This window comes from Carettochelys insculpta, chromosome 11, assembly GCF_033958435.1.
Source record: "Carettochelys insculpta isolate YL-2023 chromosome 11, ASM3395843v1, whole genome shotgun sequence".
Lineage (NCBI taxonomy): Eukaryota > Metazoa > Chordata > Testudines > Carettochelyidae > Carettochelys > Carettochelys insculpta.
In genome coordinates this window covers 10,546,052-10,570,492 of record NC_134147.1, presented here as the reverse complement: position 1 = coordinate 10,570,492, position 24,441 = coordinate 10,546,052, and the positions used below count along the sequence as shown (strand labels likewise).

The 24,441-nt window shown below is 46.6% G+C and overlaps 1 protein-coding gene across 6 annotated transcripts in view; it reads right to left on the bottom strand.

Moving 5' to 3' along the window:
• Nucleotides 1-24,441, bottom strand: part of ATG7 (autophagy related 7) — a 357,839-nt gene that overhangs the window by 205,370 nt on the left and 128,028 nt on the right. For all 6 annotated transcript variants that reach the window (XM_075006212.1, XM_075006211.1, XM_075006210.1 and 3 more), the window contains one exon: nt 3,430-3,510. In XM_075006212.1, coding sequence (XP_074862313.1) covers nt 3,430-3,510 — 81 coding nt within the window. The remainder of the gene's footprint in view (nt 1-3,429; nt 3,511-24,441) is intronic.

The window sequence follows — 24,441 nt, the reverse complement described above, 5'->3', positions numbered from 1 at the left end:
ATGTTTGGAACTAACATTCATATTCAAATTCAACACATTAACACATGGTTTGAACAAGGACAGCAATTACCTGACCCATTATAAGGACTTTTTCACATACTTTGATGTCTGACCTAACACGTACTTCCCTACTCCACACCCGCATCTCTCTGCTCTTCTATCTCATTTGCCAAATTGACAACAATTTTTCTAATTTGTCAACCTTGATAACAATTTTTGGACCTCTGTGCTTTACTGAGTCTGTTCTGATAAGGCTATAGATCTGAAGAAGTGGGCCTGTCCCACTAAAGTTCATCACCTAATAAATCATTTTGTTACGCTTTAAAGTGCTACATGACTGCTGTTTTGTTTTGCTAGAAACAGACTAACACAGCTACCTCTCTGTTACTATTAGATGATGAACTTTCGTGAGACAGATTATTTTTGATATTTTAGTGAATGTCTAAAAACTGAATAATGAACAACTTATACCTAAACAGCAAACAGTACGTGATCCTGAAATGCTGGATAACTCCCCCTCTAATATGTGCAGTACATTGTGGGGTGTGTGTGTGTGCGCGCGCGCACGCTGTTCTTAAAATAGGGGTTACAAAAGTATGGTTTGACATTATTTATTAAGGACCGTCTTATCGTCATATGCATCACAGCTCTTAATTATTGAGGGGTTTTTGTTTTTGTTTTTTTTTTAAACCAAATTCAGAAAAAAAATGGCTCTTCTTGTTCTTTTGGCTGCTGACACCTCATCTAGGTCAAAGTGAAGTAAAAAAAAAACTAAGCTCCAAATGTTATGGCAGCTTTGCTTAGCAGCCTCTTCAGTATCTTCTGTACCTGTAAGTTTTAACTCTGAGCATTTTTATTTTAAATTTTTCTTTTTATTAAAAGGAAGTATAAAATGATAATGCAACGGTGGGTCTTGGAACAGAAGAAAAAAATTATTAACGTTAAAATAGTTTCAGGAATGATAAAACAGGTTTTAAAAAAGCACGTACAGCACAGGAAAGTGAGCTGTGATTAAATTATACCAAGCTTATGCATTAAAAAAAATGCACATACTAAACCAAGACGAAAATATAATTGGATTTGTCGTTTCAAAGCATTAGTATCAGATATCCAGATAAGAGAGGATGACATACATCTATGCTAATAAAGGGACTTAGCCAAATAAACAAATGCTGTGCTTCTACTGTAAGGAAATACATGTACCTATGAAGCAAGCTTTTCACTATAAAAGTAATTTAATATTCAAACAGCATGAAAAGTGATCTCTATGGGAACACCATAGCTACTAAAATCCAAGTCAGTTTTTATTAAATCATCAAGTCCATTTATGTAAAACAGGGTTCTTTTAAAATGACCACAAGGAGGAAATCATTTTCAAACAAAAACTGATACCTGCATTTAATTTCATGTTCTCTCTCTCGTATGTGGCATCTCTAGTCATAGGGTAGAGGAACAGGAGATGAAAAAGCTACTTAGGTAGACAGACAAATTTAGTATGAAATATCAAATTCCATACCTTCAAAACAAACAAGGTAACCTGATTCTCTTTCTTTTATGAAACAAAACACCAAGGATTACCCAGAGAGTACCTCTGCAAAAACACACACTAGAGGAAATAAAGAGAAAATGACTTTTAAAAAAAACAAAAAACAAAACAAAAAAAAATTGTATTTTTTAGCTACTCAAGAGAATAGAGATGTGCTCTCAACGTAACAAGTTTGTGACTCTAGCATGGCGTTTCTGAAGAGAAGGTACACATAAAAGTCCTTGAGGGCCTGACTAACACATCAGCTACACTAAAGGAGAGAGTGGTATACTGTATCAACAGAAGTTTCTGCAAGAGAGAACCCTAACTCACTTCCCCACAACAGCCTTTCAAGAGCTTGTGATCTGTTTTTGGAACATGAAGGATGAGATTACTGTAGAAAATGGAAAGAAATTCCTGTAGTGAGTCAAACCACTTTTGAGTTAAACAACTGACTCTTCATAAGAATGGCCATATTGGGTGAGACCAAAGGCCCATTCAGTGCAGTATCCTGTCTTCTGACTGTGGCCAATGCCAGATGCCCCAGAGGGAGCGAACAGAACAGGTAGTCTTTGAATAATCCCTGTCATTCATTTCCAATATCTGACAAAAACAGAGGCAAGGGACACCATTCCAAAGTATTGATGGACTTAACCTCCATGAATTTATCTAGTTTTTTTTTTTTTGAACCTTGATAAAGTCCTGGTCTTCACAACGCTGTCTGGAAAGGAGTTCCATAGATTGACTGTGTAGTGTGTGAAGAAATACTGCTTTTGTTTGTTTTAAACCTGCTACCTAAGAATTTCATTTGGTGACCTTTAGTTCTTATGTTTATGGGAACAAGTAAATAACCTTTCCTTATTCGCTTTCTCCATACCTGTCGTAATTTTACAGACCACTATCATATCCCCGCTGAGTTTTCTCTTTTCAAAGATGAAAAGTCTCAATCTTTTTAATCTCTCTGCATATGGAACCCATTCCAAAACCCAAATCACTTTTGTTGCCCTTTTCTGAACCTTTTCCAATCACAAGATATCTTTTTTGGGATGAGGCAACCAGATTTGATCACATATTGAGATATCGCAGTCAAAATCATGAGGACTTATACAACATGTACCAGAGGAGTTTCCAAATAAAGTTTTCTATCCATAAATGCAGGAAAGCAATACAGAAAAAAGAGGCCTCAAACAGACACACCAGTAGTCTATACCAGTGTTCCAGCAAGTTTCAGTTCAGAATCCCAGCAAATGCTGTAATCAATTAGTTAAGTCAGGATACATGCTCTAGCAGGAAAACTAAGCAGCCTCTTCAATATTACACGGTTATAAAAATAAATGTTTACTTTATCCTTACACATACAGTTTATCAATACCAGAAATATAGATATTACTTAACTGCAAAAGGCACCCAGTGCAAGAGTGTTAAAAAGAGGCAGAACCAGATATCAGAAATCATTTCTCAAATAATTAATGTAAGATTCTTTTTTAACTGTACACAAAATGTTTCAAATTATCTCTGGAATTAACAGTACAGCAGCATGCTGTTCTTGGTACTTATTCATCGAATATCAAAGGGAAAAACCCTACACTAGCTTCCTATCATTGCCCATAATCTATCTATTTTTCTAGATGTCAGCATGAAACTCTTATGTAGAGAGACAGAGTAGGAGACTCTATGTAACACAAGAAAAATCAGAAAATAGTGTAGTGAAAGGGGGAGTCAGACCAAAATGTTTTAATCTCTAGGCAGAACATGAAATAAGTATTGGGTTAGAGCCCAGATACTAAAGAAAAAAGAAGAAGTGTTTTTAAGTGAGCCAACCTTAGATGGCATATAACCAGCTTGTAAAACAGCACACAAATCACAGTGTAGTCAAAAATTAAATAAACGTAACCCAGACTTACTTTGGGAGAGCACGCTGTGCATTTGTCAAATGCAAGGCTGACAGGGAGGACATTATCAAACCTTGATAAAAAGCCACGAATCTGGAAAGAAATAAAAAGGTACATTCATAGTAATTATAAACAAGTGTATTTTCAAAATTTTAGCTGAGTTAGACACATTCAGTCAAGGGATGAAAAACATCCTCTACTCCTGCAAAATTAGGATAGGGCTAATTTAACGGCCTCAATAGTCCATTTTACTAAATCTGTACTGGTGCAATATATTAGTTGATTTTTCTACAGGCACTTTTAATAGTAGCCCAACATAAACACAATACCATTTGAATACGAACAGAAGCACAGCACCATCTGCAGTTTTATCTTTTGACTGCAGTTAAAATCAACAAAATAAAAAGCCATATCATAACTGGTTTTCTGTTCATTTCCCAATGTTCTCTCTCTTTATAAAAATTACAGTCTGCCCCCCACTGACCTACTTCACACTTCAGGAAAGTATAAAGAAAACAAATATACATGAAACTCCCTGGCTATTGGTTCTGATAAAACACTCTGTGCACACTTTGGGCCAAGGACTGGGTATTCCAGTATGTTTGCAAAAAACCCAACAGAATGACTTAGATGCTGGTTGAGGAACTATCACAGTACAAATAATTAGCTCAAAATGTCCTTTTCCTCTCCCTCCACTTCTTCTCTTTTCTGTGGTAAATGCAGTTCATTCTTAACATCCTGTTGTACTTGACTAAATTAATGTTAAACTAATCATCTGCTTGAATGCTGGAATTCTTTGTATAGAACTAATTATTTTTGTATTTTCTTAGTTTGCTTTCCCAGCTGCAGATTGAGCACTTAGACTGCAAGCTCTCTGGAACAGAGACTAGCTTTTTATCCTGTGTTATATAGTGCCTAGAACAGTGTATTCCTGGTATGTTAGTGGGATTTCTAGGTGCCATTGCTATAAAACTAATAAAATACTCTGAAGTAATAATGATTCAATCAATGTTTTAGAGATCTTGTAACAATATTCTTATCATAGGTGATCATTGAGCAACATATTCTTCTACCTCTACACCAGGGCTCTCAAACTCAATTTACTTTGGGCCAGCACCAGTCTTAAAATCCTCCTAGTGGGCCAGTGGGCACCCTCTCTGGCAAATCTCTGGGGAAGATGGGGGTCTCCATGCATCCAACCCCCCACATCTTCCTAACTTACCTGCGAGCACATGTGCTCCCTCCCCCCATCAGTGCATCCCCCAGCCCCACCTATCATTACCAGGTGATTTAAACTCGCCCCTTCCAGGTCCCCCAGTGCCATCACTGGTAGCACAGCTTCCACCTGCTAGCTCTGCGCAAGTGCAGACATGTCCCTGTGGACCAGGGGAGGTGTGTGCAGAGCTGTCCTATCTATAAGATATATCAGTCTGGAGCTGTGTCTACACGTGCACGTTACTTCGAAGTAGCGGCACTAACTTCAAAATAGCGCCCGTCGCGGCTACACGCGGCGGGCGCTATTTCGAAGTTAACTTCGACGTTAGGCGACGAAACGTCGAACTCCCTAACCTCATGAGGGGATCAGAATAGCGCCCTACTTCGACGTTCAACGTCGAAGTAGGGACCGTGTAGACGATCCGCGTCCCGCAACGTCGAAATTGCGGGGTCCTCCATGGCGGCCATCAGCTGGGGGGTTGAGAGATGCTCTCTCTCCAGCCCCTGCGGGGCTCTATGGTCACCGTGGGCAGCAGCCCTTAGCCCAGGGCTTCTGGCTGCTGCTGCGGCAGCTGGGGATCCATGCTGCATGCACAGGGTCTGCAACCAGTTGTCGGCTCTGTGTATCTTGTGTTGTTTAGTGCAACTGTGTCTGGGAGGGGCCCTTTAAGGGAGCGGCTTGCTGTTGAGTCCACCCTGTGACCCTGTCTGCAGCTGTGCCTGGCACCCTTATTTCGATGTGTGCTACTTTGGCGTGTAGACGTTCCCTCGCAGCGCCTATTTCGATGTGGTGCAGTGCAACATCGAAGTTGAACATCGACGTTGCCAGCCCTGGAGGACGTGTAGACGTTATTGCTACATCGAAATAAGCTATTTCGATGTAGGCTTCACGTGTAGACGTAGCCTGGCTGTCCTGGGTCCTGCATTTTAGGGACCTCATGGCAGCGCCCCCTCCAACCGTCTTCTGGACAGGATTGGTCCCCCACACTCATGTTAGCCTGTGGTGCCCTAGGGCTGGCAGTAGAGGTTGTGCCCCCATGCACTAACCACCGTAGCAGGAGCCACAGGGAAGAAGAGCTACACAGCAGCCTGTTCTTCTTTGATGCCATCTCCCAACACCAGGGAAAGGGGTTTGAGAGAAGGAATGTGATGGGGGAAGAGGGTGGAGCAGGGACAGAAAGATACAGGGCAGAGACAGCGCAGAGGCTGGATTTGGGAGAAGAATACAGACACATTCTCAGGGCCATAGGGACTTAAGTGCCAGCAACCTGACTGTGCAACTGCTTGGGCCACAGATGGCTGCTGGACCATAAATTTGAGGCTCCTGTTCTACAACCACATAAAATAATGCTAGTGAGGCTGCACAAATGATTACATAATTCCAGTATATTTTAAACTGCCACATAAATGTTTCAGAGTCTACATTTTCTTGTGTGAAAAACGCTAGATCTATAGACATTGGATGAAATCTGAGTATCACTGTAGTTACCAACAACACTCCATGAAGTCAAGATTTCACCAATTACGTTTTTAAAAAGATAACCTCCCACATGAGATCTGAATATATACTAATGATGTAAATGGTAATGTTAATCTGTCTGCAGACAGTCTACAACAAGATGCCACAAGATGTCGTCTTGTTCTCTATAACAATAGCTGTCCAAGATGTGAACTGCCCCATTCACCTCCACAAGTATTATCTCTGAATTGTGATGGCTATTTAAATATCATTAACCATTTCACTATTGAGCATTTTAGCAGAAACATACCCACTGATGAATGCAGTGGCAGGTTGCAGGGGGTAGTTACACTCAAAGGTTACCAGAATGGAAAACAGAATTCAAGCCCTCCTGCTCCCAAATTTAAATCAAGTCTGCTCCAGTCCCAAAGCAGGAAGGGAAGAGGAGACCCAAGCTTTCTCCAGCATCATTGTTATTAGGCTTTCAAAGCCTCCAATTCCGCACCAAGACCTTCTGCAAAGCAGCTATTTACTGTCAGTATAACAACTAGCAACCTTTTCAAGAGTGAAAATTTACATAACAAAAAACCAGTTATGTAGCACTTTAAAGAATAGCAAAATAAATTATTAGGTGCACTATTTCCTGATATTAAGTGGGTCTGCTGCACAAAAGCTCATCACCTAATAATGTATTTTGTTAGTGTTTTAAAATGCTACATGACTGCTTTTTTAGGTCAGCATAGGTTAAACAGTTCATTATCAAAACTTACATGAATCACATAAAAAACATACCACTATTCATACTTGACTAGAAAGGTGAAAGCATGAGGCCTGGTAGAGAAGCGGTTGTGGTGCGGGGGTAGGTCAGTGTCACACAATTTTAAGTTGAATAATGTAATACCCTAGCAAACTCATAGTTTGTTCTTGTCAATTTCACAGTCATGGAATTTTAAAAATCTTAAATTTCATTATTTCAGTTAGTTAAGTTTGAAATTTCTTGGTGCTGTAATTGTGGCGGTCCTGGCCCAAGAAGGAACTATGGGAGGCAAGGGTTACAAGGTTATCTTGGGGAAGGTTGCAGTACTGCTACCATTACCTCTGCACTGCTGCTGGTGGTGCAACTCTCTTCAGTGCTTGACAGCTGGAAAGTGGCAGCTGCTGGCCAGGAACCCACCTCTGAAGGCCTAGCCACTGTCAGCAGCAGTGCAGAAGTAAGGATGGCATAGTATGGTTATTGCCACATTTACTTCTATGCTACTACCTGCAGAGCTGGGCCCTCTGTCAGCAGCCACTCTTCTCTGGCTCCCCACGTTGGAGGCAGCAGAGCAGAAGTAAGCATGGCAATAACATATCACGCCATCCTTACTTCTGCACAGGTGCTGGTGGGTTGTTGCCTTCAGAGCTGGGCTCTTGGCCTACATCTACGACTCTTTGGCTGCCCAGGTCAGAGAGTAGTGCAGAAGTAAGACTGATAGTACCAGGAATCCCAGCCAAAAATAACCTTGCAACCCCACTACAATTCCCTTTTGCGTCAGGGCCCTCAATTTTAGAAATGCTGGTTTCTCTCATTAAATCTACACAGTATAGGATAAAAGAACACAAAAGACCAGTTTTGACAATCTGAGATGAGTTTCCCCCAGTTGTGAATTTGGTAGGGCCCTACTAACATGTTTCCAAGGATGATCTCACCAAAGGAAGTTAACTACCTCACTCACCTTGTCTGTCACAGGATATTCTAACTGCATACAAAATTGTAAATCAGTGGTGTTTAAAATGTCAAATCTGATTCTACTGATAAACTGATTCTCATTGAAATTACCATAGTCCAAAATAATATTCTTTTCAATTGCTATCCTTGGCATAGTGGAAGACACTATGAACATGTAGAAACCTGGCTAGAACTGATGTCTAGATTTCATGCACTTATTAGACCATTCCGATTCCCAGGTAGAATGGAGGGTTCTCTCTAACACTAAAATGTTCTTGCTTTATGATGTGTTCCAACATTACATTAAAATCATTCTAAGTATTTATGAGGTTCTATGTTGAATTAGTATTTACATATTATTATTGTTACCTTATGCCATGTCCAGCCTTTATGCTATCTATTTTGTAATTCTGTTATGCTGAGAAACCCACAACATTGCCACAGAGTACGCTCAGTCCCGTTGTACTAGATTAACAACAACAGAGAACAGTAATAGCATTGTTTCAGTTTAAATGAAATTGATTTTGCCATGTGCTTTGGTAACTACAGTAACAATACAATTAAATTAGCCATGTGTGACAATATAATTATTCATGATCAACAGTTACTAAAAAAGTGTCTCATTGCTCAAACTACCTTTATATCAAATATACGTTCAGCTGGAGGAAGGCCACATTTTAAAGTAACTTAAGACGTACAGAAAAGTTCTGAACTAGCAAATCAGACAGGCTGTACACTTAACACTTTTGAGCACAAAGCTTTGACCTCTATTGCTGGCCATCAATATATGCCATCATGTGCAGCAATGCCCCTCTGCAATATACATTGGCCAAACTGGACAGTCTCTTCATAAAAGAATAAATGGACACAAATCAGACATCAGGAATGGTAACATACACAAACCTGTAGAACACGTCACTCTCCCTGGACATTTAGTAACAGATTTAAAGGTAACCATCCTGCAACAAAGAAACTTCAAAAACAGACTCCAAAGAGAAAGTGCAGAGCTGCAATTCATTTGCAAATTTGACACCATCAACCAAGGATTGTACAGAGACTGGGAGTGGCTGGCCAATTACAAAAGCAGTTTCTCCTCTTCATGCCACCACATTCGCTGCTGATAATGGGCCACATCCTCCAAGCCTGAACTGAGCTTATCAACTCTGGCCCTTCTCTTGACTGCAATTCCCTCCTCTTTGTGAGCCTATTAATTTAGAACCTCCTCTGGAACTCCCACTCATACCTCTGATGAAAGTGGATCTTTACCTGTGAAAGCTTATGCTCCAAAATATCTGTTAGTCTAAAAGGTGCCACAGATTTCTTGTTGTTAGTAACAGATGGACAGAATATAGCATTAAGCAAACAACACAGGTGAGCAGGTTTGACAGTCAAGATCTGGTCCCATATTCACACAAGCTAGTGGCTTTTGGGGAGATACATTAAAAAACTAACACAGATTGGTGCAGTTCAAAAGAAAAAAAACTTTTCAGACAAAGAAGCTCTGCATAAAAATATTGAATTTCATATTATAAAGACAAACAGACTGACAACAGCTGGTTGGAAATGACTGCACAACAAATTCATCAGACTTGCTTAGTCTAGACACTTCATATTAATAAGAGACTGGCATAGGCTAACTAAGTATTGAATCAATTTCAAAGCCATAACTTCGTATTAAATTATATAGTGGCCACATCTGATACTTTTTAAACAGTGAACTTTTTACAGCTGCAAGAAAATGAGGTCGGGGAAGCTAGATAGCAGGCACCATAACCCATGATATATAAATTTGTCCTTGGAGGTTCCTCAATTCAGTTTGCTCTCAGTATCTCCTGAAAAATAACAAACATTAAAAAAGGGTTGGGGGTGGGGGGCAAAAATAGGGACAACCCAGTTCAAAAGCCTACACACCTCTCAAAATATGTATTACAAATGAAGCGCATCTGAAATAGAGTTAATAGAGGTCACAACAAGAAGCAACCAGAACACAAAAGAATGCACAAGAAAAAGTGATGGCAATGACACCTAACACCATTCTGATAGAGGGTGTGCAGCAGTGTGTGGGGGGGAAACAGTCACCATCTGTTATATCAACAAGCCTAAGGTAAGAGTAAGGCTATGCTTATGCTTAAACAGCTGCTCCAGCTGTGCCACTGTACAACTTCAGTGTAGCCACTCTCTCTTGACTGGTAACAGCTAATGTAGATGCCAACATTTTGTATGTACAGTTGAGATTGTATTTCCCAATGGGCTTTACTTTGCATTTCCCATATATCCCGCCTTCACCCTCACAGTCTCACCCTTCATTGGATCTGACACTCCTTCCTTCCTAATTTCAATTCTGGGGAAAACACTGATGCACATCTCTCTCACCCAGAGCCCAGTACACAAAGCCACCATTTTCTCCTCTCCCATTTTTCCAAGACTCAAACATATGTTAACTAAAAAACAAACATGTCGTGCTCTGATCATAAAACTACTTAAAATCCATAATAACCCGACTATTCTGAAAAACTGAACCATGTTCTGAGTTTGCCTAGCCACTTAGATCACATGATTCTTGGAGCAGGCATACCTCCTCTTCCGTTTTGAATACTAATGTTGTTCAATAAATAATACTACATAGAAATTCAGACTTATGCTGCATTTATCCTGTAGGCCTGACACATAGTAGTAGTTATATAAGCTATATTTTATATCTTTGTTTCATGTGCTTATATAGATTTTGTTTCATAAGCTTTGTTTTATAGCAGCTGCTAGATATTAAAACATATTCTGTATTAAATATTACAAATAAGTAAGAAATTGTTTAAAATTGTCTTTAACTTTGTAAGTCTGTAAGATTTCCTGCCAGTTCCTTTGCAAGGGAAATTGCTTTCTCTGAAATAAATTGTCCTGTGTGTGAGGGAGGAATGTATGAATGTGGGAAGACAAGAGAGAGAAGACTCCAGCATCAGATGGTCAAGGAAGTGTGAACTCAGGCATCAGCCAAATTCAGAATGGCTAAAGATGGGGAGAACTGACTACACTCTCTAGCAAAGTCTTATACTTGAAACAGCTGCCGTCACTCCCAGGCCATTCATCAAAGTACTGATGGAGCATGACAATGGAAACAGCCTTGAGGTAAAACAATTAGATGACTTCAGCATGACATTGCAAAACCCCACAGGCTAGAGACTTATAACCCCAAAAGTAGCGTATATAGCCATGACGCTTTGGGTCAGTCCTGTGAAGAGAACTTCTGAGTTCTGGGAACTCAGCCAAGAAAAAGAATGCTCATTCTTCCTGTCCCTCCCATTTTTCATTCTTTTAAATTCACCCTTCTCCTACACAAGTAATAAGTAAAATGAAAATAAAGTGAGGGCCCTTGATTGTTTTTGTAGTCTTTTTTTTACCATCCCCACCCTCAGACCACTTGAAAATATCTGTGGAATCAAGTCCCAGGAACCCTGGACCAAGCCCTGTGAGGGTTACAAGGGCTCTGCCACACAGGGAAGTGGAAGGGGAGCTCCTGGGGTCATAGAGGCCTCTAGGTAAAGGAAGGGGGAGCAGTGACTTAGATCCTTCCACCAATCCATTTCATTGCGGTAGTGTAAAACCCACAGAAGTTCCCCACAATAGTGGGACAATTCCCCTGCTTAAATAAGGATTCAAGCATGGCTGCTTACAAAATATCCAGGCCCCATTGCAAGGTGTTGGGGGTAGGTCTGGGATGCCATGATGGGACTGGAGAGAAGATGACTGTTAGAGGACACACAAAGATCTCGATGGCTATGAAGGACTGCTTCCGGCAGCCAGTGGCCCTGCACTGCCTGACCTGGGGATGTGGGCAGAGACCCACATGTAATCCACCTAAAGGTGAAGGGGGCACAGTTCCATCAGCCACCTGAGCCTCCACCCCAGGCTCTCCACCCCCTGGCCACTCTTCTTCCCCCACCTGTGGGCAACACCTACTCACCCAGTGGTGGCCAACAGCAGCAAAATATTACAGGGGGCTCAGAAGGAGGGTGTCATGCAGCCAGCTGCTGGAGAGAAGCGTCACTTTCACTCTTCAAAGTGTGGCTTTTTCCTGCCAACTAGGTATCTTGCAGGGTCTTCATCTCCCAGCTGCTGCATCTTCCCCATGGCTGTATGTCTTCCCCACGTAGGCAGCTGCAGCTTGAAGACAGAGTGGAAGGCTGTAGAGGAGTATTGGGTAGTCACACACCTGGTGGCTGGAGAGAAGTGACACTTTTTCCTGCTTCTAAGTGCTGCTTTTCTCCGGCTGCTGCACAGCTGCCCCATGCTCCTCTGAAGCCTTCTAGCCCATGTTTTGCTGCTGGCTACCTCCTTCTGGCTCTCCTGAGACTCCTGGCCCCAGCACAGCCCGCTCTGCAGAGGGACTGAACCGCTCCATGGTGGGAGAGGTGCCAGACCCAATGCTGGACCGCCCTGCCCTCGAGGCCCTGTGTGGCTGGGGGGTCCCATGCCAGGGCACTATGTTTCAGTGTAAATCCACCTCTGAGCATCAGACTGCTGCTGACAGAATTCTGTTCCTTCCTTCTGCCCAGCCTACGTGACCCCTACGGTTTCACAAGCACCAATAAGACTGATACCACCACCACCAGCTGCAGGACTTCTGTGTATGAATGCACATGTTTGTAATAAATGTGGTGTATTTCCTTTTCCCCTGATAAAAATCCTGTGTGCGTAACAATCCTGAACTCATCCCCTTGTCATATAGTCTCCCCAGACAAAGGGCATTTATATAGTCTGTGGCCAAATTCTGGGTTCAGATGTACTTTGATGGATTTCCCCTAAAGGCAGATGGTGGTCCTATCACTATTTTCTGTTTTAAGGAAAATATTTGAGTATCAGTTCTGAAGTTTATGAGTTATTATTGCAGTTAACCACTTGATGGCACTGACATACAATATCTGAATTTATAGTTACCTGCCTCTGTACAATACTTGCAGTCTTTTCAATTAAAATTGCTACATATTAATGAAATATTCTTTTCTTGTATTAAACCTAGTTTTTATTACATTATCAGCTTTGATTCACCTGAGCAGCACATCCATGTCATGGAATTGAGCATAACTGAAAATTAGGTTGTAGGAATCACAAACTGGGCTCACAAAAATTGAGAGCCAGACTCCAGTCCTCTGAAACGGAAAGACAGATCACTCACCTTGCTTTGTAAATGTAATTCTGCAAACTATTTCCCCATCTGAGTGGTCCACATTAGGTTTGTACATGTGTCTCTTGCATGTCTGGTTGGAGACTGTCATTAGCAATGACCATTTTGCCCACACATGCACTGTTGACACGCTTGTGCCTGCAGTGAGGATGTGCAAGCAAACAGCTCCCTCTCCAAGGTTGAGTCTCAGGGTAAGTCTATACTAGGGAAATAAGTTGATTTCAGATATTCAGTTCTAGCTACGGCATTTGAGTAGCTAGAATCGACATACTTCCCTTGTGAAGTCTGAGCCTCTTCAGTCTAGCACTGACATTCCTTATTCAATGCAATAGCATGGAGTACAGAGGTCGACGGCCAAGCCCAGAGAGGTCAATTTTTCTACAACTTTACCAGATGTGCAAAATTGAACTCCAGAAGACAGACTGTAGCACGTTGATCTTCTGGTAAGCATAGACAAGACTGGAGAAGGAAACTCCAAAGCAGGGATCGCTGGTAATGGAGCAACATGCATCTCAAAAAACTACAGTGGCTTCACAGGGTGAATAACTGTTCTTTCGTATTCAAGCGTATTCTATGAGTGCTCCATTTCAGATGACTCCTTAGCAGTATCCCCATAAAGATGATACAAAGAGCAGAGAGCTTTGGAATCAAGTTCAGAACTCTATTTCAAACTGCCAAACTGAAGGCACTGACTGGAACATGGTATCTGGAGATCCATACACCAATGACCATGTAACACCTCTGCAGATTTCAGTAACTGCAACATTCTCAAGCAGAGTTAGAAATTAGAACTGTGACTTTGTAGAGTGAGCTAACACATCAGAAAAGAGCAGAACATTAGCAGTGCTGTAACAAAGAATAAGACATCCAGAAATTCATTTCGATAGCCTTTGGCTAGGAACAACAGAAAGAGATGCTACTCACCGCAGTAACGATGGTTCTTCGAGATGTGTCCCCGTGGGTGCTCCACAATAGGTGTCAGGCTTGCCCCGGCGCCGCAGATCGGATCTTCCCAGCAGTTTCTGCCGGACCGCGCATGCGCCGGCGCGCGCCGCTCCCTTGCGCGCTCCCGGCCACGTGCGCGATCCTGTCCCCGCCAGTTCCTTGACCAACCGCCTCGCATGCTCCTGAAAAACACCAAACAGAGATCCGAAGCGGGGAGGATGGGCGGGTGGTGGAGCACCCACGGGGACACATCTCGAAGAACCATCGTTACTACAGGTGAGTAACTTCTCTTTCTTCTTCGAGTGGTCCCCGTGGGTGCTCCACAATAGGTGACTACCCAGCAGTAACCCAAGTAAGGAGGTGGGTAATCGATTCATGTGCAGCTTGCCCCCGAGAGGACCACTGTCGACAGACAGGTATCCTCATCAAGCACCCGATGCAGGGTGTAATGCTTGGCGAAGGTGTCGTAGGATGACCAGGTCGCTGCTCTACAGATGTCTTTTAACGGGATTCCCTTGAAGAAGGCTGTTGATGCCGCCACCACCCTGGTGGAGTGAACCCTAGGCGGGGCCAGCGAAGGGGTCTTTCGAAGCTCATAGCACATTTTTATACAGGACACAATGTGATTTGAAATCCTCTGGGAAGAGAGAGGCCTTCCCCGTTTGACCTGGGAGCGAGAGACACCAGAAGCCTGTTTTCCAGAAGGACTTAGTTCTGTCTATGTAAAAGGCCAACGCCCTTCTCACATCTAGGAGATGTAGGCGCGTCTCCTTGCTGGAGCTGTGAGGCTTCAGGTAAAACTATTGGTTTGTTAAGATGGAACTCCGAGGAAACTTTTGGAACGAAGGCTGGGTGTAACCATAAGATCACCGCCTCCTTTGAGAATACTGTGCAGGGCGGCGTTGCCATCACTGCTGCGAGCTCACTCACCCTGCAGGCTGACGTAATCACAAGAAGGAAGGTTGTTTTCATAGTAAGGAGTCGGAGGGGTACCGTGGCTAATGGTTCAAAGGGTGGTCCCGATAGCGCGCTGAGCACCAAGTCCAAACTCCACGACAGCGGTAGCGGTTTTCGAGGGGGGTACAGGTTTACCAGCCCCTTCAAGAACCTTGTGACGATAGGGTGGGCGAATACGGTGGGCCCTTCCTCTTTATGCCGAAAAGCTGAAATAGCGACGAGGTGGACCTTTAGCGAGGATAGAGAAAGCCCGTCTCGTTTGAGGTCCAATAGGTATTCTAGTATTACAGTTATAGGAACGTCAAGGGGAGCTAACTGTTTGGTGGAACACCAGGCTGTAAAGCATGTCCATTTCTGTTCGTAAGTCCTCCTGGTGGAGGTCCTTCAGCTACACTCCAAGACTTGTCGTACTCCCTCTGTACACGTACTCTCTAAGGCGCTGAGCCATGGATTAACCATGCTTGTAGGCGTAGTCCCTGAGGGTGCGGGTGCACTATGGATCCCTGAGCCTGCGTGAGTAAGTCCGGCGCCACCGGTAGGGGGAGTGGTGGATGATCCGACATGCACAGAAGCAAGGGAAACCATTGTTGCCGGTCCCAAGTTGGAACTATGAGTATCATGCGAGCTCTCTCCCTTCTGGCTTTCTGCAGAACCTTGTGGATAAGCGTTGTGGGGGGAAACGCGTAGAGTAGAGGGCCCTTCCATGAAATCATGAATGCGTCCCCCAGGGACCCCTGCCCTATTCCTGCTCTGGAGCAGTACTGGGGACACTTCTTGTTGTACTGAGTGGCAAACAAATCGACTTGGGGAAACCCCCATGTATGAAATATGCGCCGTAGCAGGTCGGAGCGGATCTGCCATTCATGCGTGAGTGCGAAGCGCCTGCTCAGCTGATCTGCCTTCATGTTGTGGGCGCCCGGCAAGTACGAGGCTTTCAACGTTATGTTGTTGGCGATGCACCAGTTCCACAATCGGACTGCTTCCATGCATAAAGCACGGGATCATGCCCCTCCTTGTCGATTGATGTAGAACATAGTGGAGGTATTGTCGGTATTGATCCCGACTACTTTGACATGCAGGTATTCCCGAAAATGTCTGCACGTATTGAACACTGCTCTGAGCTCCAGTATGCTTATGTGCAGTGTCTGTTCTACAGGGGACCATAGCCCTTGCGTCACCTTGGCGTCAATGTGAGCTCCCCATCCTATGTGGGAGGCGTCAGTTGTAAGAAAAATAGAAATTTGTGGTTGGTGGAAGGGCACCCCCACTAGCAGGTTCTTGGGATTTTCCCACCACGCTAGCGATCTGCGCACCTCCGTCGTGGGCGACACTACCCTGTGGACAGTGTGGGATGCCGGTTGGTAAACACTTGCCAGCCAATGCTGCAGGCTTCGCATGTGTAACCTGGCATTCTGTACCACAAACGTCGCTGCCGCCATGTGCCCCAACAGTTGCAGGCACGTTAGGACCGGCACCGCCGGGCTGTACGTCATGACTTGCACCAGGGAGTTGATGGCGTGGAAGCGGGCGTCGGGCAGGTATATTCTTGATGTGATAGAGTTTATGCATGCCCCAATGAACTCTATATCTTGCGTGGGTTCAGTCTTTGACTCTGCGAGGTTGATAACTAGGCCCAGCGAAGTAAATGTGTTCACGGTGACGCGTATCATGCGTAGGACCTCTGCCTTTGAGGCCCCTTTTAGTAGGCAGTCGTCCAGATATGGAAAAATAAACACCCCCTGTCTGTGCAGGTAGGCTGATACCACTGCCAGGGTTTTGATAAAGACTCTGGGTGCCGAGGATAGGCCGAACGGAAGAACCCTGTACTGGGAATGTTCCCCGCCGACCATGAAGCGGAGGAAGCGTCTGTGTGCCGGGTGGATTGTTATATGAAAGTAAGCATCTTGTAAGTCGAGGGCTGCAAACCAGTCTCCATCGTCCAGTGCCGTAAGTATGGAGGCAACTGTAATCATCCAAATGCGCTGCTTGCGCAAGTAACGGTTGAGGCCCCGTAGATCCAAAATCGGCCTCCAGCCCCCCGTTTTCTTCTCTGTTCGGAAGTAGCGTTAGTAAAAACCTTTCCCTTGGAATTGTTCCGGCACTCTTTCCACCGCCCTATGAACATGAGGTGATCTACCTCCTGCTTCAGCCTCTCCTTGTGAGCAGCGGCCCTAAGATGAGGCCAGGTGGGAGGTTTCATCGGTGGAAGTGACTGGAAGGGGATCGTGTAACCCGTGGCTATAATTTCTAGCACCCATTTGTCTGTTGTGATCTTCTGCCATTGGGAGTGGAACGGTTTGCAGTGATGATGGAACATGAGATGAGAATGGCATTGAGCGATGGTGTTGATAGTGCAGTCCTCGACATACCCGTCAAACTTGCTGTCTCTGGGCTTGCCCCGAGGGTGTACGGCTTTGTTGAGAACGTCGCCTGGGGGCCCTGTACTGCTGCTGCTGTTGATGGCGCCATTGGTCATAGCCTCACTGATATTGTGCGTGCTGTGGTTGGTAAGCGTAGCGTCTTTGCTGAGGATAGAATTTCTTTTTCTTGTATGGGGGAGTATAAATACCCAAGGTCTTAAGTGTGGCCCTCGAGTCTTTGCTGGAGTGGAGGACCGAGTCGGTTGAGTCCGCAAACATCTTTTGCTTGTCAAAAGGAAGATCCACGATCTTTGCCTGCAGGTCTCTGGGGATACCGGACGTCTGGAGCCAGGATTCCCTACGCATTACCACTGATGCGGCTGTTGAACGTGCCGCTGTGTCCGCCACTTCCAGGGCAATCTGGACTCCCATCCGTGATGCCGCGTAGCCCTCTTGGACAATCGCCTTTAACACTGGCTTCTTCTCCTCCGGAAGTGAATCCATGAGAACAGTGAGTCTAGAGTAATTGTCAAAGTTATGGTTTGATAGATGTGCCGCGTAATTTGCCATTCTCAATAATAGGGTAGAGGAGGAGTAGACCTTCCTGCTGAACAGCTCGAATTTCTTAGCATCTTTATCCGACCCCCCTGATTTGTACTGAGACGTCTTCGACCTCTGCTGGGACGATTCAACCACCAAAGAATTGGGTTGTGGGTGGCTAAACAGGAACTCCATGCCCTTGGCTGGGATGAAGTACTTCTTATCCGCTCTCTTGTTCGTAGGCGGAATAGAGGCCGGAGTCTGCCATATGTTAGTGGCTGACTCCATAATGGCTTCGTCCAGCGGGATAGCGATTTTAGATGAAGCCGGGGGTCTCAAATTTTTCAGGAGTTTATGGTGCTTCTCTTGCACCTCTGCTATTTGAATGTCCTGCATGAATGCTACTCTTTTGAACAGCTCCTGGAATTGTTTAAGGTCATCCGGAGGGGAGACATCCCTGGGGCAATGGCCTCATCTGGGGAGGATGAGGAGGAACCGCTGGGGTAAGCCTCCCCCAAATCCTCTGGCTCCCCAGTTCGGTGGTATACTTGCTCCCTGGTGGGCTGTGAAGGGAAGTCTCGGGACTCTGGACCTAATTCCCCATGGGACAACTGCGTTCCCATCCCAGAGCGAGAGTGTACACGGGAGTATTGATGAGTAGTAGGAGAGGACCTGCCCCTGGATCTAGACCTGCGGTGTCTGTGTTCAGCATGATGAGGACAACCATAGGAACATGGGCAAGGGCCCGGTGATGGAGACCTGGACCATGATCGGGGAGTGTATCCATGATGTCTGGGACAGCGGGATCTCCGTGACGACATTGATAGTGGTGAAGCTGGTTTGTGATAGTACTCAAGGGGATCCATGCCCAAAAATGGTGACGGTGGCCTGAGCCACGGCGAAATTGGTTGGAGGAACAGAGAGGGAGGCCCGAAATAAGCCAGTGGAGTTGCCGCCCGGCGGTGCGGCGTATCTATCTCAGGAGGGGGGCTGGGTGATAAGGGCATCACAGCCCCGCCTGGAGATGGACTAAGGTGCCAGGTTTTAGCTCTAGCTTTGCCCCTCCCCTGCAGGGTGCTGCGCGGGTAGCTTCCTCAGGTGCCAGTAGGCCCCATGCTGGGTGCCCCTGCACCGTCGGCACCACAGGAGCCGGTGCCGTGTGCGGCGGCGGCGCTGCCGATTCCGGCGCTTGCCGCGCTGGCACTCGCAGCACCTTCCGTGCTGCCTGCTGTATAGTCGGGGGCCCGGCCTTGGCCACGTGCGCTGCCGCGCTGCTGCTTTCATCAGCTCGCGGCTGGGGGCTCTGTGTTCCGCCTGTCCAGCTCGCTGGGACCGCCGGCAAGGATTGAGCTGGGGAGAGTTTCCTCCTCTTCTGCACAGAGGGGGTCAAAGAGACTGCCTTCCTTTTATGCGACCCAGAGGGCCCTTCTGTGTGAGGCTTCTCCAGCGGCTCAGGCTGGAGGGCCTTATCAAACAAGATCATTTTGAGACTCATTTCTCTGTCCTTCCTGGCCCTGGCTGTAAGCTTAGCGCAGTGGGAACACTTCTGGGTAACATGAAACTCCCCCAGGCAACGAATGCATTCACTATGCCCATCTGAGGCCGGCATAGCCTCGCAGCATGACTCACACTTCTTAAATCCCGGGGAAGCCATCGCGGTGAGTCTTTACTGTTAATAGGGTACTTAGCCACTAATCAGTGCTTTCTAACCCAAAATAACATTCACGGCCTTCAGGGCAGCGGATGGCTTAACAGCCTATTGTCCGCCCCTCTCTCCTTCATTCCTCTTCTCTCTGCTATTTAATATGCTCTTCTCTTTCTTTTTTTTTTTTTTTTGTATACTAGTGACAAACAATGAACTAACACATAAAAACAACTATCTTATCTGTCTCATGCTTTAGCCGGAGCGGATTCCGTCTGCAGCAGATGGCGGTCAAGAAGGAACTGGCGGGGACAGGATCGCGCACATGACCGAGAGCGCGCAAGGGAGCAGCGCGCATCGGCGCATGCGCGATCCAATAGAAACTGCTAGAAGAATTCCGATCTGCAGCACCGGGCGAGCCCGACACCTATTGTGGAGCACCCATGGGGACCACTCAAAGAAGAACCTTTAAATCTATTTGCAAGTGCAACCAACAAGCTAGATATTTCCAAAATGACACAATCATATGTAGTTTGACAAAACTCCTCCTTATCGTTGGTTGGTCCCAAACTTTAAGGCAGATTACTTCAAGCTCACAGCAATTCTCAGTTTAGGCACTTTCTCTAAGGAATCAGATTGCTGTTTGCTAAGCTGCTCTCATCATTCGCTGGCTTGGAGAAAAGAGGGGAAACCGAATTCCATAGTCTGTGTGGACCCCCAAAGTCAACTGGTACAGGGCAGGACAAACTTCTTTACAAAATCAGTCCTTTTCCCATGTTTAAATAGGAAGAAATTGGTGGGTGAAAGCTTGTCCCACCCTCTTCTCCAGGTTCTAGTATTCTTCGCAAACCACTTCAGTCTATCAAATGGGAAAAGTTCTATCATATACGGGACTTCTGTGGAGAAACCAGACAACTGGAGCCAGGATGCTGCTGTGCACTGCCATGACTGCCACATCCAAAGCCACCTGGACAGATGGTCTGGTTAATACTTATCTCTCAGATACAGCCTCCTGAAATTGTTCCTTTTGGTCTTGGGGAAGATGTAAAGAGCCAAAGGTGGCATGATTTGTAAAAGAGAAGTTACTCACCGTAGTAACGATGGTTCTTCGAGATGTGTCCCCGTGGGTGCTCCACGATAGGTGTCGGGCTTGCCCCGGCGCCGCAGATCGGATCTTCCCAGCAGTTTCTGCCGGACCGCGCATGCGCCAGCGCGCGCCGCTCCCTTGCGCGCTCCCGGCCACGTGTGCGATCCTGTCCCCGCCAGTTCCTTGACCAACCGCCTCGCATGCTCCTGAAAAACACCAAACAGAGATCCAAAGTGGGGAGGATGGGCGGGTGGTGGAGCACCCACGGGGACACATCTCGAAGAACCATCGTTACTGCGGTGAGTAACTTCTCTTTCTTCCTCGAGTGTCCGCGTGGGTGCTCCACGATAGGTGACTACCCAGCAGTAACCCAAGAAAGGAGGTGGGTAATCGAGTTATGTGCAGCTTGTCCCCGAGAGGACCGCTGTCGAGAGAGGGGTATCCTCTTGGAATACCCAGTGTAGGGCATAATGCTTGGCGAAGGTGTCATAGGATGACCAGGTCGCCGCTTGGCAGATGTCTTTTAGCGCGATGCCCTTGAAAAAGGCTGTTGATACTGCCACCGCCCAGGTGGAATGAGCCCTAGGCAGGGCCAGTAAAGGAGTCTTTCGAAGTTTGTAGCACATCTTTATGCAGGACACAATGTACTTCGAGATTCTCTGTGAAGAGAGACCCTCTCCTTTTGATCTGGGTGCGAGAGAGACTAAGAGTCTGTCCGTCTTCCACAAGGACTTAGTTCTGTCTATGTAGAAAGCCAACGCCCTCCTCATGTCCAGGAGGTGCAGTCGTGCCTCCTTGTTGGAGCTATGAGACTTCGGGTAAAACGAGGGTAAAACTAGGTTCGTTAAGATGGAACTCTGAAGAAACTTTCGGAACAAAGGCTAGGTGCAGCCGTAATGTTACCGCCTCCTGTGAGAATACCGTGCAGGGCGGCGTTGCCATAACTGCTGCGAGCTCACTGACCCTGCGCGCTGACGTGACTGCAAGAAGGAAGGCTGTCTTTATCGTAAGGAGACGGAGAGAAACCGTGGCTAAGGGTTCAAAGGGTGGTCCCGTTAGCGTGCTGAGCACCAGGTCCAAGCTCCACGATCGTGGAAGCGGTTTCCGAGGGGGGTACAGGTTTACCAGCCCCTTCAGGAACCTGGTAACAATAGGATGGGCAAACACTGTGGGGCCTTCTTCTTCATGCCGAAAAGCCGATATAGCGGCGAGATGGACCTTCAACGAGGAGAGGGAGAACCCGCCTCTCTTGAGGTCCAGTAAGTATTCTAGTATGACAGGTATAGGCACTTCAAGGGGATCTAACTGCCTGGTGGAACACCATGCAGTGAATCGAGTCCATTTCTGTTTGTAGGTCTTCCTGGTGGAGATCTTTCAGCTACTTTCCAGGACTTGTTCCACTCCCTCCGTACATGTACTTTCTAGGGAGCTGAGCCATGGATTAACCATGCTTGTAGGCGCAGGCCTCGGGGGGTGAGGATGCACTATGGACCCCTGGGCCTGCGTGAGCAGGTCTGGTGCTACCGGCAGGGGAAGCGATGGACGATCCCACATGCAGAGAAGCAAGGGGAACCATTGCTGTCGATCCCACGTAGGGACCACTATGATCATGCGGGCTCTCTCCCTCCTGGCTTTCTGCAGGACCTTGTGTATGAGCACCGTGGGGGGGAACGCGTAAAGCCGTGGGCCCTTCCACGAAATCGTGAACGCGTCCCCCAGGGAGCCCCGCCCCAGTCCTGCCCTTGAGCAGTATTGGGGGCACTTCTTGTTGTGCTGAGTGGCAAACAGGTCTATCTGGGGAAACCCCCATGCCTGAAAAATCAGTTGTAGCAGATCGGGACGGATCTGCCACTCGTGTGTGAGTGCGAAGTGCCTGCTCAGCTGGTCTGCCTGCACGTTGTGAGCGCCTGGTAAGTACGAGGCTTTCAACGTTATATTGTTGGCGATGCACCAGTTCCACAGCTGGACTGCTTCCGCACATAAGGCATGGGATCGAGCTCCACCTTGTCGGTTTATATAAAACATGGTGGAGATATTGTCTGTATTGATCCCCACTACCTTGCCTTGTATGTGGTCTTGAAAGTGTTTGCAGGCATTGAACACTGCTCGGAGCTCCAGAATATTTATGTGAAGTGACTGTTACGTAGGGGACCACAGTCCTTGCGTCACCTTTTCGCCAATATGTGCTCCCCACCCTATGCGGGAGGCGTCGATGGTGAGAAAAAAGAAAGGTTACTCACTGTAGTAACGGTGGTTCTTCGAGATGTGTCCCTGTGGGTGCTCCACAGTAGGTGTCGGGCTCACCCGATGCCGCAGATCGGATTTTCCAAGCAGTTTCTGCCGGACCGCACATGCGCAGGTGCGCGCCGCTCCCTTGCGCGCTCCTGGCCACATGCGCAATCCGGTCCCTGCCAGTTCCTTGACCAACCGCCTCGCATGCTCCTGAAAAACACTAAACAGAGATCCGAAGCGGGGAGGATGGGCGGGTAGTGGAGCACCCACAGGGACACATCTCGAAGAACCACCGTTACTACGGTGAGTAACCTTTCTTTCTTCTTCGAGTGTCCCCGTGGGTGCTCCACATTAGGTGACTACCAAGCAGTAACCCAAGACAGGAGGTGGGTAATCGGATCATGTACAGCTTGTCCCCGAGAGGACCGCTGTCGAGAGCTGGGTATCCTCTTGGAATACCCTGTGAAGGGCGTAGTGCTTGGTGAAGGTGTCATAGGATGACCAGGTCGCCGCTCTGCAAATGTCTTTTAGCGCAACGCCCTTGAAAAAGGCTGTTGATGCCGCCACCGCCCTAGTGGAATGAGCCCTGGGCGTGGCCAGTAAAGGAGTCTTTTTGAGTTCATAGCACATTTTTATGCAGGATACAATGTGCTTCGAGATGCTCTGCGAAGAGAGACCTTCTCCTTTCGATTTGGGAGCGAGAGAGACTAGGAGTCTATCTGTTTTCCGGAAGGACTTGGTCCTGTCTATATAGAAGGCTAGTGCCCTCCTCACGTCCAGGAGGTGTAGGCGCGCCTCTTTGTTAGAGTTATGAGGCTTTGGATAAAACGAGGGTAAAACAATAGGTTAGTTAATGTGAAACTCAGAAGAAACTTTAGGAACAAAGGCTGGATGCAGCCATATGGTTACCGCCTCCTTGGAAAAAACAGTGCAGGGTGGCGTTGCCATAACTGCCGCAAGCTCGCTCACCCTGCGAGCTGACGTGATTGCGAGAAGGAAGGTCGTCTTTATCGTAAGGAGGCGGAGGGAAACCGTGGCCAAAGGCTCGAACGGTGGTCCCGTTAGCGCATTAAGCACCAGGTCCAAGTTCCACGAAGGTGGAAGCGGTTTCCGAGGGGGGTATAGGTTTACCAACCCTTTGAGGAACCTGGTAACCATGGGATGGGCAAACACCGTGTGCCCTTCCTCTTCATGTCTGAAAGCAGATATAGCGGCAAGGTGGACCTTTAACGAGGATAGTGAGAGTCCTCCTCTCTTGAGGTCCTGTAAATAGTCTAATATTACAGGCATAGGCACCAAAAGGGGGGCTAGCTGTTTGGTAGAACGCCATGCCGTGAAGCGAGTCCATTTCTGCTTGTAGGTCTTCCTGGTGGAAGTCCTCCTGCTACTTTCTAGGACTTGTTGCACTTCCTCCGTACATGTGCTCTCTAGGGAGCTGAGCCGTGGATTAACCACGCTTGTAGTCGCAGGCCTTGGGGGTGCGGATGCACTATGGACCCCTGGGCTTGCGTGAGAAGATCCGGCAACACCGGAAGGGGCATCGGTGGACGGTCCGACATGCGCAGGAGTAGGGGGAACCATTGCTGTCGATCCCACTTTGGGACTATCAGGATCATTCGGGCTCCTTCCCTCCTGGCTTTCTGCAAGACTTTGTGGATCAGCACTGTGGGAGGAAAAGCGTAAAGCAGGGGGCCCCTCCA